Source organism: Ursus maritimus, unplaced genomic scaffold (assembly GCF_017311325.1).
Source record: "Ursus maritimus isolate PB19 unplaced genomic scaffold, ASM1731132v1 scaffold_34, whole genome shotgun sequence".
Taxonomy (NCBI): domain Eukaryota; kingdom Metazoa; phylum Chordata; class Mammalia; order Carnivora; family Ursidae; genus Ursus; species Ursus maritimus.
In genome coordinates this window covers 18,520,617-18,537,516 of record NW_024426008.1, presented here as the reverse complement: position 1 = coordinate 18,537,516, position 16,900 = coordinate 18,520,617, and the positions used below count along the sequence as shown (strand labels likewise).

The window sequence follows — 16,900 nt, the reverse complement described above, 5'->3', positions numbered from 1 at the left end:
GGAAAATGGACGTGATCATTGTTACTTCTCGGGGTCCTTGAAAGGATTATATGAGTTCAGAGATTTTGACATATAGGCCATGGTATAGTTGCTTATAACTTGGACTCTGGAGCCAGACTCCCCAAGTATGAGTCCCAGTCACACCTCTTCCCTAGCTGTGTGACCTAGTGTAAGTTACTAAACCTTACTGAGTCTGTAAAATGGAGATAGCAGTAGTCCCTTCTTTATAGGGTCATTGGGAGGATAAAAGATTTCAAATAACCACAAGCACTTAGAACAGTGCCTGCCATTCAGCGAATGCTCTGTAAGAATGTCCATGATTACTCTAGATGGTGATTGTGGTAGTTGTATATCGTGTCTGGCAGAAAGAGTTGATCCAAAAAATATTACAATTTCTACAGTTTCTCCCATCAGAGCTCTTGAATTTTAAGGAGACTGAAAGGAAAGTAATAGGATCACAAGTCTGTTTGGGGGTTTAACATAAACAGACGTCAATGGAGCCCTTTCCAAAATCTTACTCCTTCAGGAACTCAAAATTTAATCTTAAGCCATAGGACGTAGATTTTTCCAGTGCTCCTTAGAGCGAGAGCAAATTCTTGAGCCTCACCCCAGACCTCCAGAATCAGAAAGCCTGGAAATATAATCCATCTATCTGTTCTTGGTTTTGGTTTGCAATGCCCATCAAATATTTTTGTAAGACCATTGTTTTAGAGTAGTTGTAGGTTAACGGAAACATTGAGAAGGTACAGAGGTTTTCCATGTGCTCCCTGTCCCCCACACAGGTATAGCCTCCCCTTTGTCACCATCCCCCACCAGAGTGGTGCATTTGCTACAGTTGATGAACTTACATTGACACATGATAGTCACCCAAAGTCCATGGTTTCCGTTATGGTTCAGTCTTGATGTTGGATGTTCGGTAGGTTTAGACAAGTGTATAATGACATATAGCCATCATTAGAGTGTCATACAGAGTATTTTCCCTGCCCTGAAAACCCTCTGTGCTCTCCCTTTCTTCCCCCAACCCCTAGTAACCCCTCCCCAGCCCCTGGCAACCGGGGCTTTTTTTTACTGTCTCTGTGGTTTTGCCTCAGTCTGTTTTAACAAGTATTCCAGAGATTCTCATGCTTTCTCAAGTTTGAAAATACCAGATATAGACTCCTAGTACTTTGACCACCTTCTGTTGCTGGGGGTCGGGAAAAAGGGTAGTTGAAAAAGAATTAGATACTCCATCTGTCAGACAGGTGTTTGAGACCCAGGAGTGTTAGATGACCGAATAAAGTAGACATACAGATAGTTCCAGAAAGCCGTCGGGGGTGGGAGGCAGGAAGGGACAAGGGCTTTGAGAGCATATGACTCTGTTGATAGGTCTGGAACAGAACGCTTCAGGGTGTTGGGTCCTCTGGAAAGTGCTGATGTCGTATCTTCTGCCACACTGCTCTGAGTGATGGCTAGGAGAAGGAATGCCTTTTGAATTTTTATGCGAGGTTAAAATGAAGAAAATCCATGTCAGCCTTCAGAAGTCAGAGCTCTTGGTACAAAAGGTCACCGATGCCACTTGGTGGCATTGCAGAGCTCAGAGAGGGAGAATTAAAATAGCAAACTTTGTTTTTGAAGCACTAGTTGCACTGGGGGCTTGAGTGCTAAGTCTTTTGCCATCCTGCTGCCCTGGGATCTTAAGTAAAGAGCATGGGGAAAAAGAAAAACAAGCCACTTTTCTGCCTCCTGTAGGGAGGAGGGTAGGGAGTTGCCCTCAGATGAGGGGTGATGTAATATTTGCAGTGGGGTGAGCAGGCCATCCAGTGATGACTCCATGGGCCGAGGGCTTGTTTCCAGTTGTGTAGGGAAGGGGCTGGTCAGTACTGGTGGATGGCGGCCTCAAGTTTGATCCTTGATCCTCCGATTTCCTTAATTACGGAGATAATCCACTCCTAAAGGCTTCAAAACTCTCTATGCATAAGACTCTCAGACCTTTTAAACCTGTTTGCATGCTGTCCCATGATCACAAACAAAGGACATAAAGAACCAAGCTAATGTTGTTCCACCCACCCCCAACCAGTGACCTCTCCCACAGCACTGTCATCCTTGGTCACCCAAGGTTGAACCCCAAACAAACCACCTCTAGCGCCGGGCTAGGTCCGCAATAATCATTTGTTGACGTCACCTGAAATGGCCACACTTTCACAACCATTAGGAAGAATATCTTCTGCTTTTCCTAAATGGCGTTATTCTGCTCTTTCTCCTATTATGTTGGTTAAAACTATGTGCGTGTACGCACACACAGACACATGTACGTATATGTATGTATACGCATATATGTATTATTCCCTAATTTAATATTGTGTGAATTTAATTATGGAATGATACTGGGAAAGTAGGAAATTGGAAATACCAGTGTTCCGGTGCTATCGTTTTATCACAGATCAGTGTAGGAAATTTTGCTGCCAGATCCATGGCAACACCAGTAAGCCATTTCCAAATTAAATTTTATTCACAGACTCGGATAACTTTTTGCTTTCTCATTTCTTATGAAGATAAAATACTCTTCCTGACCCATAGGTTTGCTATAGAGCTTCGGATCTTTTAAAAAACGTGACTGTAATATTTTTCTCTTATAATGCTACGTATTGAAAATGTCCTACCAAATTTCTAAGTTCTTACTAAAAGAAAGGTGGAGATTTGGGACTGTAATTTGACCTTAGAAATATTTGTAGGAAAGATTACCGTAAAAATAATTTCATATCAAGAAGAGTCCTTAATGTTTGGAATAAACTCACCATCAAAAGAAGCAGCCTATCGTCTTTCCAAACCCAGCTTCCACGTTGCTTAGGAGCAAGAAAGAACATCTGACCTCACTCTCCTATCTTTGCAGCTTGTGACCTTGAACGAGACCTTTACCATGGAGGTTAACTCTGACCCTTGTTTTCTTTGCAGACTGCATCATCTGCTATCAAAGGTGCTATTCAGCTGGGAATAGGATACACAGTGGGGAATCTCACTTCCAAGCCAGATAGAGATGTCCTCATGCAAGACTTTTATGTAGTGGAAAGCGTGTTCCTGCCCAGGTAAGAACATTTCCGTTTGTGAGGATGTCCGTGCTAAAGAATCTGCCTGGCGGCATCTCCACGCTGAAGCCTTCCCTTCCGGCGCATGCGTACATGTCCACTCTGGACAGCAGACCCAGAAGCAGTGCCAATGATTGTTACTTTGTGTTGCCTCGAGTGGCGTGCGTTTTTTTATATGGAAATCGGACCTAGGTTCTGTTCTTTGGGCCACTTGTAATTAGTTATGATGATGCCTGGAAGATTGCATGAAGACAGACTTTGAGATTCAGCGGGAAAGAGTACAATCAGTACTCACAGAGTAATGTCTGCGTGGGTTTAGACCAAGAGGGCATTTTAGAAACAGCAGCTGGTACCAGGTCGTTGCTTCCCCCAAGTTCAAAGATGGGTTGGGGGCCCACAATTGGGCCTCAAGTCTGAGCTCAGTCATGTAGCTCTTCCTTTATGATGACGTTGACTTAGCTTTTCTCCAGAGAACTTAGGAGAATCCTGTCATTTTGACACTGTATTTGCAAAAACACCCCAGTTAACCATACAGGTCACCTCCAGCTTTATCGTGTTTTGGGGGGAGGGGGGAGATCAGTTCAATAAATAAATCTGAGACGGATGGTGGTGGTGGTTGAACACAGTGTGAATGCCCTCAATCCCACGGAACTGTATACTCACACATGGTTTTAATGGTTAGCCCTACGTTATGTATTCTTTACCAAAATAAAGTAAATAAATTAAAATTTTTAAAGCCTAGTGCTAGCTTAGTACAGGAAGACAAGTAATCATGATTAAATTGGAAATATCACCGCTACCAACAGGATTTTTCCGAGAAAATGGTCTAGCAAATAAAAATACAGATACTTGATTTCGGGGCTTAGGGCGATTATTTTGTCTTTGGGACAGTGAAGACTGACTTGTAAGGCACGTTTATATTTTAAAATAAGTATTTCTCTCCCAAATCAGCTGGGTTTTTTTTTTTATCAGTTATTACTGGGCTTGGGTGAGAATGGCTGGGGTGACCCTTGGACCCTCAGGACCTGCATTGCATTACTTTTTTTTAAAGTCCTCAGGGAAATGATACTTGCATATATCTCCATGTCCAGGTGTCAGCCGTCTGGAAATCAAACCTGTAGGTGATGAGCCCAGACAGCCTAGTTTTGGTTTAAATGCTCTTGGTTGAAGAATACGAACTATCAGAACTTTTGAAGTTTGCTTCCCTAGGGTCGTTAGCAGCTCCCAGAACTAGTTTCCAGACAGAAGCTGGACAACCCAAGACCTAAGATATATAATCCTGTTTACTCATGACACTGTTCACCTTTCTATAGTTGGAAATTGTCCTGTGTGGTTTCTTTTTTTTTTTTTTTTAAAGATTTTATTTATTTATTTGAGCAAAAGAGAGCACAAACAGGGGGAGAGGCAGAGGAAGAGGGAGAAGCAGACTCCCCGCGTGAGCCAGGAGCCCGATGTGGGACTCGATCCTAGGACCCCCGAGATCATGACCTGAGCTGAAGTCAGATGCTTAACTGACTGAGCCACCCAGGAGCCCCTGTTTGTGTTTAACAGTCTCTTTATCATTCCCAGAAAGTATCTATTAACTACATTTTTTCTCTAGGAAGTCAGGGTGTCATGAGTTTATCTGAATCTGTCGGAATGATCTCTTTGGTTCATAACTGCTGTAAATGTGCTTGCTAGATGTTCGGATCTCATGGTCTTCTAGGGCCTCTACCCAGACCTTTCAACCAGATGTTTTACTTTGGCTACGAAGAACAAGAGGAATGGAGGTCTTCTGTGGGAGGGTGGCTGGCAGTGAGTTCAGGGCTCTGAGAGCAGTTACAGCTGCAGGTGGCTGGATAAAGAAGGACAAGGTGCTCCAACCCCACTGGTCTCTTCTACCCATAGTGTCCAATCAACAGAGCCAGCTATGGATGGGCCCGGGGGAAACCATAGCCCAAGCATGTAGTCCCTAGGCCTACAGCATCGGCATCACCTGGAACTTGTGAAAAATGCATATTCTTCGGCTCCACCCCAGATCAACTGAATCAGGAACTTTGGGGGTGAGACCAAGAAATCTGTTGAACAATCCCTCCAGCAGATTCTAAGCACGTAATTGAGAACCACTGAACTAGCCCAGTACTTTCCATGTTACAGTGATGATCTTTCTAGTAGACACCAAATTGTGCTCTTGGAGTTATTACCTTTGCAACTAATAGGACTCCAAATGATTTTTAAATTAATACCTGAAATTTCAAAATTGTATCTATTTGGCAACTAAATGATATACGACACTCTGTGAGATACTTTACAACAAGGAGTGCATACGTAGGCCTTCATAGGCACCCTAGACACTTTCTCGGTGCCAGGAATCCTTTTGTTCGTGAATGATTTATTATAAGCATGCTGCATCTTTCTGATTAAGACAGAATGAGGCCAGCATTGTCCATACCTAGAATTTGTGTCTTTTTTTTTTTTTAAAGCTTTGATTTATTTGAGAGAGAACACAAGCCGGAGTGGGGCGGGGGGAAGGGCAGAGGCAGAGGGAGAGGGAGAAGCAGACTCCCAACTGAGCAGGGAGCACGACATGGGGCTCTATCCCAGGACCCCGAGATCATGACCCGAGCTGAAGGCAGACATTTAACTGACGGAGCCACCCAGGCACCCCTAGATTTTGTGTCTTTGACCTTCACTCTCTGTGCCAGGATATCAGCACCAGCCCCTGCCTGGCAGTCATGTCATTAAGGGGAGGAAGACCTAGCTAGCTGACCCTCTTTAGAAGAACCCACTGTCACATTTTAAATATATCATTTTTTATATCTTGTTTTAAATTTAATTAATTAACATGTAGTGTATTACTAGTTTCAGAGGTAGAGGTCAGTGATTCATCCGTTGTGTTTAATACCCAGTGCTCATTCCATCACATACCCTCCTTAATGCCCATCATGCAGTTACCCCATCCCTGTGCCCACCTTCCCTCCAGTGACCCTCAGTTTGTTCCCTAGAGTTAAGAGTCTCTTAGGGCTTGTCTCCCTCTCTGATTAAAATATATCATTTTAAAGTATGTGTCGCTTTTAAATATCAATATGGCATGAAGCATTTGATTCAGGCAAGAATTTCTTTTAGCAAATAGTATATTGCTTGTTTAACATATGTACTCTGATGTATTTACATGAGCACAGAAGGCACTGATACGGGTCTTGCCTCAGTTTCCTTATCCGGACTGTTTCCTCATTACTTTAGCAAAGGGATTGGGCCCCGCATTTCTCAGCGGAGGTGCTCTTATGGATAAGACTACTCTTTGCGCAAGACTGCACATTTCAGGGTATTTGTCACCCCCAGGCCCTGCCATCAGTGGCCCCTTGTTACTCTCACAATCAGAATACTCCCACAAAGTGATGAGCAAATTCAGTATCTTGACCGTGGCGATGGTTTCATGGATATAGACACCTGCGAAAATTAACAGACTGTACTTTATCGTATGTCCGTGACATCTCCATAAAGCTGCCAGAAAAATGTCCATCCCTCCCCACCCATACTTCTCCACCTGCCTGGAGACGGGAGTCCGGGGAGCTGGGCAGGACTGTCCCCGGTTGTGAGCAGCTGAGCGTTCTGAAGGGTCTGATGGCTCAAAAATGCAAGGAATCTATCTGGGTCATAGAGAAAAGTAATTGCTTAGGGTGCCGTGAGATGTTCTAATTCGTGACCATTGTGAAGCTCCAGGATCTGTTTCCCTTAGCAACAAAACGCATTGTGTTATTTATTTGTTTGTTTATTTATTTATTTATTTTAAAGTGGCTCAGCGTTATTTTTAGATATCCCGCATTTGTTCTACAGTTGATTTCACCTTGTAGATGGAAAAGGCTCTGGACTTGAGATCTGAGGGATCATATAAAATCCCTTCCAATGATCTGATTCCGTGATCTTCCAAAGTCATCGTAGATGAGTAAGAGGACTTTGACGTGTCTTCATCTTTTGACGCCAGATTCCCTGCCACGCTCAGAAACTCAAAGTTGTCCATATGTCTTCATGTGTAGATGAGATGTGGAAGAAGGAGGATGTTTTAAAATGTTTTGCCTTGTAAACACGAACCTGAGGTGGCAAAAGGAGGCAAAATTGATGAGTCCCAGCTATGAAACACCCATAGTTTTATTGATAAAGTTTTTATATAACATGTATTAAAGTAGTGTTTTTACCTTTCATCTTTACCAAAAAAATCCATTTTACATAGGAAGTAGCTAAGGCCCTGAGGCAGTAATGGCTTGACCCAAAGCTGTACAACCAATCAGTGGTAAAGGCAGGATCTGGATTCAGGGGTGGCTGACTCCAGAGTTTAGTTTTTCCTTACACCATGACAGTAAAGCACAGTAACAGGATTTCTGCTTTTTTGAATCTGAAAAAAGATCCAGCTTTTACCTCAGAATTATCAGCCTTAAGCTGTCTCTCCAGCCCCGTGACAAGCAGCGTTAATATTTTCCTCAGCTCCCCTTGGGAGACACCATCACTGCCTTCCCTGCAGGGGAAAATGTGGCTTGAAAACTGGTGGTAAAAGTCTATCTATCTTTCCATATTCAAGAATAATCATCTACCTAAAGAATTTATAGAAGTCTTCTGCATCTTAATCTGTTCACTTACAAAATGGAGTTCAGTTTGCTGTAAGGATCATCGCAGAACGTAAATTGCCCCTAGGTTTGATGTCTGCACTCTTGAGGATTTCTGCCAGTGGCCAAGGGATACCCTCATTGGGCAGAGAATTACACAGAACTGCTGTAAGGGTGAGACATTTTTCTAAATGGCAAGCAAACGTATTGGTCAACGGTTCCTACGAGCGTTGTCAGATTTCAGCGCTGGATGTTATTTATGGTTTTGATAGATTAGCCAAGGTTACCTGCATTTCAAGTACTGGTGACATAAACTCATATCTACACCATGGGTCAGTGTACAACGGCCCACGAGACAAATCTGCCTCCCTGCCCCTTTTTGTTGATAAAGTTTAATTGCAACACAGCCATATCCACTCTTTGACATATTGTTTGTGACCACTTTCTCACCACAACAGAGACTCTGAAAAGATTGCCAACCCTGGTCAGTACAGGCATTCTGTACCACGTCTTATGGAGATGTGGACAGCACATGAGGCTACCAGAAGAGTTCTCCCTGCTTTGAAGAGGATATGTAGCCTTTGCCGGACAAGCCACATAGTCCAATGTCCCTTCAAGTCAAAACTCTTTAAATATTTGTTCAACATTTATGTAGTGGGGATGAGGAGAAGCTGATTTCCTCTTAATAAAAGGTACATACCTCTCCCTTTAGTTCAAAATAAAAGGTTTCTTGCACGTACTGAATATTACATAACATTTTAATTTAATTGAAATTGCCTTCCAAACCCAGTTTCCCTGGATGGTACCCACTGCTGGAGAGGTTTAGCATTTAGACAGCCAGTGACACCACGTGTTCCGGGTAGGTGACAGCCCACAATGCATTATTTGGCTTTGAACTTCAGGCTGCTCTCAGCTTGATTTTTAAGGACTGGTTGTCAGCTGGCCGGCCTCAAAAGGTGGTGTGGCCTTGCATCGCACGAGGGCGACACGAGCGGGGAGTGTGTCTTCGGCTTTCTTTTGCTTTGTTCCCCCGTTCGAGAGCACTATCTAATTTGGCAGGAGAGGAGACCGAATGATACTTCACTGGTTAGTCAAGAGTCATAAGGGAGTCCACTTGCCTGAATTGGCAGAGGAAATGAATAACACCGAAGTCTGCTGCTACAGACCCTGACTTAGAAAGGTCCAGTTCGAAGAGCAGGTGCCACTGTTTATTTGTTACTGGACTGTAGAGTCCCTTGTCCAACCGTATTGCTGCCCAGATTCTGCTTGTCTATCACCGTCTGCACATGAACACAAAGCGCCCTTCACTTAGCCTTCTGCTGGTGGTCATGCTTGCTCCGATGATGAGTTTCATGTTTCAGCTTGGCTGGGCTAAGGGATGCCTGATGGCTGATAAAACATTATTTCTGAGGGTGTCTGTGATGATTTCTCCAGAGGAGATTTGCATTTGAATCAGGACCTTGACCCAAGATCACCTCACCCATTCTTGGGGGCATCATCCAATCTGTTGAGGACCTGAATGGAACCCAAAGGTAGAGGAAGGGCAGGTTTGCTCCCGGATTGAGCTGGGCAGGCATCTTCTCCTGTCCTCAGACGTTAGCACTCGTGGCTCTTGGGCCTTCCAGCTCAGACCAGGACTTACACCATTGGCTGCCCTGGGTCTCAGACCTTTACGTTTGAGCTGGAACTACACTACCAGCTTTCCTGGGCCTCCAGCTCACAGAGGGGGATCGCGGGACTTCTCGCACTCAATAATCATGTGAATGATTCTGTCACCCAGAAGTTGCTGACCCAGTCCTTTTGCCAATAGGCCCCAAACCCACTATTGTCAATTCCAGTTTGCAATCAATGAATTCACCAAATATAAAAGCTGCCTTGAAAACATCTAAGCTCTGGCTCTCAGCTTCAAAACTGGACCCCGTGGTTGCCCTGGAGATCCCAAAATAGTTCACCTTCCTGCTCAGCACCAGACCCTTCCTCCCACTGCCACCAAAAATAGCACTGGGTTATCACGCTGTGAAACCACAAAGCTAAGGTGTTCACAGTACACACAAATGAGAATGCTCCGTGGTTAATCAAGCTTCTGTAAGTAGAACTCTGCCCACCTGACCTTGCAGGGGGAGGTCCTCCTGGAGAAGAGCTGATGTATGGGGGCAGGGAGTACCTCAAAGCCTATAACTGAATCCTGAACAGGAAGACTAGCCTAGGAACGTCAAGTTTAAGTTAAGGCATACCTGTACGTGTAGGACTTCTCCACTGATCTGGTGTGAATCTAATCTCCCGATCTTGTTTGTTCCTGGGCAGCTTAGGCCATTACCTTCTCCCTGGACTTTGATTTTTTTATCTGCTAAGGGGAAATGCCAGGTGGTGGCTTATGCTTCCTGTAAGCTTCCACGTGTTTAATTCTAAACATCCATTGTCATTAAGAAACACATAGTTTTAAATTGAAGGTGAGCAGTGGCTTTGGCCTTACCAGTGGAACTCTGCTCAGTAGAGGTGAATATCAGAAGGCCAGAGACTGGTCCATGATCGAACTGCTTTTGGGTGAAACAAGGGAGAAAAGAACAAGATAAAGTACTGTTCCTTATTCAGGGTGTTTCCTCCCTTTTATGGAGTTAACGTACCCTTTCTTTTCTAATTCGGTAAGGACAGTATTTATATTTTGCCTAATTGTTTAGGTTCTTACTTAACAAAATAAAGTTGGAAATCCCACATTGGCCTTCAAATTTTTATTGTTGAAATTTGACCAGCTTCTGGCATCCGACCATCTAGAACCATGGCTCAAAACCTCACAGCTGGAATTTCCAAGACCTCAATTTTATGCCAAGACAGGAAAACTTCCCCCCCCCCAACACTATTTAAATGCACTGAAGGAGCATAATAGAAATCTTAAATTGTGAAGAGGTCGTGTTTGCTGAGGGAGTGTGGATGCTGGGCCCAGTCTCCGGATGGATACCCCCCAGGCTCAGACGAGGACAGCCTGCAGGAGGCTCTGGGGGGAGTCCTCACTGACCCGCGGACTCGTGCTCATGCAGCTGTGTTTAACTGCATTGGCTAAGCATTTCGTGCATGCGCCAAGGGGCCTCTGTGCTGGATGTGTGTAGGCCAGCACCCACACCCACACCCAGCAGATCCACCAGAGCCTGATGTCCAAAAGCCCTGGTTGGTGTCTACTGGCTGACCTGCTCTGGACCTGCCACTGGGTCCTGCTCCATGCCCTGTAACTGTGAACGAACTCCAGTGCCCAGTAATCCACATTTCCTTCAGTAGAACTTCAGCCGTGTCCAGCTAGCATTAGCTACTCACTAGAGCCCCTAAACACCCAGAAGCAAACCCTTCTGCCAGGATCCTGAGCTTGCGGAGCTCTGTGGGGGGCCTTGTGTGTGTAAGGTTATAGCTTTTAACCCTAAACCTTTCAAAAATGTGTTGTGAAGGGTAATACATAGAAGGGTTTATCCTCACACTGCTTTTCAAAAGAACACTGTGAAAAGTCCTTTTCATCCTTGTGCCTTTTTACCCAGTGTCTGACTCCAGGGATCACTGTTGCTAGTGGTCTGTTAATCCCTTAAGGATTTTTTTTTAAAGATCTTATTTATTTATTTGACAGAGAGAGGCAGCAAGAGAGGGAACACAAGCAAGGGGAGTGGGAGAGGGAGAAGCAGGCTTCCCGCCGAGCAGGGAGCCTGATGTGGGGCTCGATCCCAGGACCCTGGGATCAGGCCCTGAGCCAAAGCAGACGCTTAACGGCTGAGCCACCCAGGCGCCCCACCCTTAAGGATTTTTTAGGCATATACGTGCACCACTTTTTTTTTCTTTTTGTATATGAATGGTGGATGCCACACACAGTATTCGGCTCCTGATTCTTTCACTTAATTTATCCTAGCACTCTTCCTTGGCACTGTGCAATAAATCTCTTCTTTTTTAATAGCTGCATAGTATCCCAGTGTGTGGCTGAACCATAATTAATCTGACTATCTCTTCAGAGATAGACAGCCAGCTAGTTTGCTTCCAACACTCTGTCCTTACAAACATGGTAGAGCGAATACCAGATGCACACAGGTTGTTTTCTGTATATGCTAGTTTGTGTGTGGGATAAGTTACAGGTGTGCATTTGCTGGGCCATAGAGTTTTATACATTTGTAGTTTTGACAGAAGTTTGTGACAATGTCCTCCATAAAAAAATAGCAACTTACTTTGCACTAATAATGTTTCAGGCTGCCAGTTTCCCTTGAGCTTTATCAAAATGTTGGATTTTTGCCCATCTCCTCGGTAGTAGGGTCTCAGTGACACTCTGCATTTATTATGTTATGAATGAGCTTGAGCGTCTTTTCATTTGTTTCACTTATTTATGCCTCCATTTCCGTGAAGTGCCTGATCGTATCGTTGACTGTTTTTGGGGGGTTTTTTTTAATTGACTTTTTGGTCTTTGACTTTGGGAGCTCTTTATTTTGGGAGATCAGCCCTTTGTGATACGAGTTGCAAATATTTCCCATTTTGTCATTTCTTTGATTGCTTTTTTTTTTTTTTTTTAACTACCTAGTCAACTCATTCTTCATTCAAGTCTGAGCTGTTTGCCATCATCACAGGCAGCCTCAATCATCCATGCGTATTCAGGGTTTCCCACATGCTGGACTCATGGCCGCTCACATTTCTGTTCACTATGACGATGTCTTTCTAGAGGCTCTCTACTGGGGCTCGGGAGACACAGCTTGTAAACGGCTGAGACAGGAGTTGGACCCAGGCCTCCCTGGATTAGATCATCACCACCACCGCCCTGGCTATTCAGTATAATCGAAGAGAATGTAAACTGGTCTTCTATTAATCTTAGGAAAGTGAAACTCGTAAGATAAAATCTAGGAGAGAAACAAAGAGTGGTGATATATTATGACCCACCAATTGGGAATATTCCCCTCCATCGATGCAAATAGAGAGATTCAAGATGGTATAATGTCAGCAAATAATTATTAGTTAATATATGTTAATTATGCCATGAAGAAATGTTTACTCTGGGATGCCCGTGTTGAGTATAACATTCAGCCCCTTTGCATATTCTCTATTTATGTAAATACACGTTACTAACTGTCCCCTATAGACAAGCTTGCCTCACAGTTGACCCTCACCATTGACCCATTCTAGACTGTAGCTCATGTTGGCCCAGAACTAGCTAGAATTTTTTGTTCGTTTTTAGTGATTTGGCAGATTTTCCCACCAGCTGTCAGAGTGGATACCTACAGAAGTAAATGTTCCCTTTCTCATCCCAGAGATGCTCTGTGTGTGTGTGTGTGTGTGTGTGTGTGTGTGTGTGTGTGTGTGTGTGGGCACTTGTCAATCTGCTCTCCAAGGAAACCTCACGCAATCCCTTTTACACCATGACTGAATGAACCACAGTAGTCAGGGAGATGCGAATCCAAGGGAAACTTGTAATTGACGGTGGTTTTAGGGAAAGGCGAGCAGCTCAAAAAAGCTCAGAGTAACCACAAACGAAAATAATAAAACTATATCCTCACTGATAAGACTCTTCGTCCCCCAACTGCATAAAAATAAGCCTTTTAAAGAAAAACTCCAAGGGCACCTGGGTGGCTCAGTCAGTTAAGCATCTGCCTTTGGCTCAGGTCATGATCCCAGAGTCTTGGGATCGAGTCCCACATGGGGCTCCCTGCTCAGCGGGGAGTCTGTTTCTCCCTCTCCACTCCCCCTGCTTGTGCACACGCGTGCACGCACACTCTCTCTCAAATAAATAAATGAAACCTTTAAAAAAAAATAAAGAGGGCGATGGGTGGCTCAGTCGGTTAAGCATCTGCTTTCGACTCAGGTCACGATCCTGGAGCCCCAGGATCAAGTCCCGCATCGGGCTCCCTGCTCATCAGGGAGTTTGCTTCTCCCGCTGACCCTCCCCCCTCTCGTGTTCTCTCTCTCTCTCTTTCTCTCTTTCTCAAATAAATTAAAAAATCTTAAAAACAAAAAACAAAAAACCTCCAGGGGCACCTGGGTGGTGCAGTTGGTTAAGTGTCTGACTCTTGGTTTCAACTGGGTCATGACCTCGGGGTCATGGGATTGAGCCCCATGTCGGGCTCTGCACTTAGTGAGGAGTCTGCTTGAGACTCTCCCTCTGCCTCTCCCTCTTCCCCCATGCTCGCTTGCTCTCTCAAATTGATAAATAAATGTGTTTTAAAATCTCCTTTCTTAAGAAAGAAAAACTCCAAGGAAGTAAGAACATTGGGGTTTTATTCTTTGAACGTTGAGGGTAATGTAATGAGCTCTAATGGAATTAGTTACTTTGATTGCATGAGCTAGAAAGGGGAGAGGAGAGAGGACGAAATAAGAAATTGGCAACACGCCTAGTCCACTGAAAGCAGCCCACGTCAGAACCCAAGGCATTGTGCTTACTTTTACTTGCTTGCAAGGGTGAGGAAGAATGTCGGAGGCCACTTTGGGCCTCTGTGATCTTACCCCTTAGTTCTGCATAGCCCACATTATCAAGTAACTGCATGTTTTGTAAGTTCCAGAATTATTCCTCTTGACAATCCCAGAGGACCTGAGTACATGTCCCCTTATAAATCTCAGAGAATGAGGACATACTCAGATGCAATGTCCGGGCAGCATACGTGTATTATAAACATTCACTATTCTGGCTTAGGGAAATGGGAACTGTTCAGATGAGCAGGTAATTTGGGGCCATTTCACGCCCGGAGCTGACACAGCGGTGACTGCTCCTATCCCGGGCCGTCCTGGTTCCGGGGCCACTCCCCTAAAGGGGAAGCCTCACCTCTAAAGATAAGGTGCATTATCTGTGGTTGGTCCCTAACAACACAAGCCAACTACTCGCTCTGGAAGTCCCCAGAAGAAGCCATCATCTGTGACCCTGCAGGAGGAAGATCTGGCTTCAGTGGATGTATTGAACCGATCATCTCCCAAATAGTTCTTAAGGGTGATTTCTTTTTATTACGGTGATTTTTTAAATTAATTAATTCTTAAATTCCAGTGTAATTAACATACAGTGTTACATCGATTTCAAATGTACACTGTAGTGACTGGGTAGTTCTGTACATTACTCAGTGCTCCTTGTGCTAAGTCTGCTCTTATCCCCGTCACCTAGTTCCCTCATTTCCCCACCCACCCCCCTCTGGTAACCGTCTGTTTGTTTGCTATAGTTATGAATCTGTTTCTTGGTTTGTCTCTTTTCTTGGTTTTGTTTTGTTTCTTAAATTCCACATGTAGTGAAATCGTATGGTATTTCTCTTTCTCTGACTTAACGTCACTTACCATTACGCTCTCTAGATCTATACATGTTGAGATTGGCAAGATTTCATTCTTTTCATGGCTGAGTAATATTCCATTGTACAAAGAGAGAGCCTAGTGATTATTTACCTTACCTCTTGACTTTTGAACCCAAGCTTCATGTAAGAATCAAGTTTCCTGTTTTAGCATTACCTTGAAAACGCATCCTTTCCACCCAAAAAATACTTATCAGTGATGTGCCGGGTGATGATATAAAAATGCGACTGCCCTGAGCAAACTTCAGTTGTCGTAGATTCCAAGTGTGTGTTGCATGCTGAAAGCCTTTTCATTTGCACAGTGTTCTTTGTATCCACAAAAATCAGACCCAGACAGAGTTGCGTAGAGCCTCGATGTCGCACTTAGAATGTGGCGAAAAGAGATCGTGAACCTCTCCGTAAGATTATATTCACCTACTGCATTGTTTTTACTTTTCACAGTGAACACTCTTAGTACAGGTAGAATAGGCGGCTTGTTGGATGTCACGTGAAATGTATTATAGTTGTAGTCGAAGAATAAAATGAATAATAAACATCAAAGTTCAGACTAGTGGATGCCTCTAAGGACAACAGGAGGCAATTCGACTATGTAGATAATAATTTATTTCTTGAGCAGCATTTTGGCTTCGTGGGTATTCACCGGTTTACTTCTTCCCACCTTTTATGTATCATAAATATTGCGCAAAAATTTTCAAAGAGGAACCCAGAAAAGGGAGGAAAAAGATAATGATGTATCTGGGAATGGAACTATGGTTTTAAAATCCCTAAAGTATTGAAGGTCTCTTTTCCTATAAATATGGATGTAAGAAAGAGTTCGGATTCAGGTCTCATCTCTTTCCAGTGTGATGATTTTGTTAGTGACATATTTTTAAAAGTGTTTCACTTACTCCTAGTTTAAAATGTGTATCCAGTATTCGTGGCCAAAAAAAAAAAAAAGGTATTTTTCAAATCGTTCCATGCACTAAGGCCTGGATCTTACACCTAAAGCATTACGACTGTGGTTTCACTGGGGAAGGTGGGGGATGATGAAGAGTTTTCAGGCTAACGACACACCGTGATTGGTGGGGAAGGCCTGCTTGGAGTGGCCCCCACTGTGTTAGCATCTGGTTTTGCCCTTTGTGACATGAGCTTAGAGGGACCCACAATCGGGATGTGTTTTTCTAGCAGGGAAATTGGCCCAGGACCAGTAGAGCTAGTATTTGAAGTCAAAATTGTCTTTGCTAATGCTCTTTCTCTCTCTCTCTCTCGCCCTTTTTTTTTTTTTTTAATATTTTAACTGCAGCGAAGGGAGCAATCTGACCCCAGCACATCATTACCCAGACTTCAGATTTAAGACGTACGCTCCGCTAGCATTCCGATATTTCAGAGAACTTTTTGGTATCAAGCCTGATGATTACTTGGTAAGAACCTGTAATTTTCCTTCCTTCTCCAGAAACGTGTGATATAAACATGTGTCTCATAGCAACAGTGACAAGTGGCTTGTGTCTCTTGTTTTATAAAGCTGTGGAGCATAGTAAAAGGTCCAAGTCTCAAGATGATAAATTTAGCTTCAGGAAATGTGATTTGACTCTGCCACGTTTACTGATAGCTACAAAATCTCCTACGGTAATTGATATTTAAGTAATTGTGGGATTGCTTGCTACTTCAGATCGTTACTCTAACAGATATTATTATAATTAGTTCTAAATACTCCTGTGAATTTTGCTGATTGGATTCTGTTCGAAAGCCTCCCTGTTTCAGTTGCCTTGTTTATACCATTCGCCTCAAACCGCCTTGGCCCACAGCCATTTTCACCTTGACCTACAACTTGAATACGGTTTCAAAGATGCTAGGTAGTTTTGTTCTCAACATCTCTCGATGCAAGCAAGCTCTTCCTAAACCTGTTTTTATTTGGTGCAAGGGCATATTTTATCCTTCGGCTTGTCTTTTCTCTCCATCGTCTTTCTGGCACGCAGCAGGTACGGAACACAACAGCCTTTTTGTG

At 43.8% G+C, this 16,900-nt stretch overlaps 1 protein-coding gene across 14 annotated transcripts in view; it reads left to right on the top strand.

Annotated features, from left to right (window-relative positions):
- The window catches only part of PIP5K1B (phosphatidylinositol-4-phosphate 5-kinase type 1 beta), a 298,246-nt gene that overhangs the window by 152,939 nt on the left and 128,407 nt on the right, over positions 1-16,900 (top strand). For all 14 annotated transcript variants that reach the window (XM_040620276.1, XM_040620265.1, XM_040620269.1 and 11 more), the window contains 2 exons: positions 2,932-3,062; positions 16,199-16,316. In XM_040620276.1, coding sequence (XP_040476210.1) covers positions 2,932-3,062; positions 16,199-16,316 — 249 coding nt within the window. The remainder of the gene's footprint in view (positions 1-2,931; positions 3,063-16,198; positions 16,317-16,900) is intronic.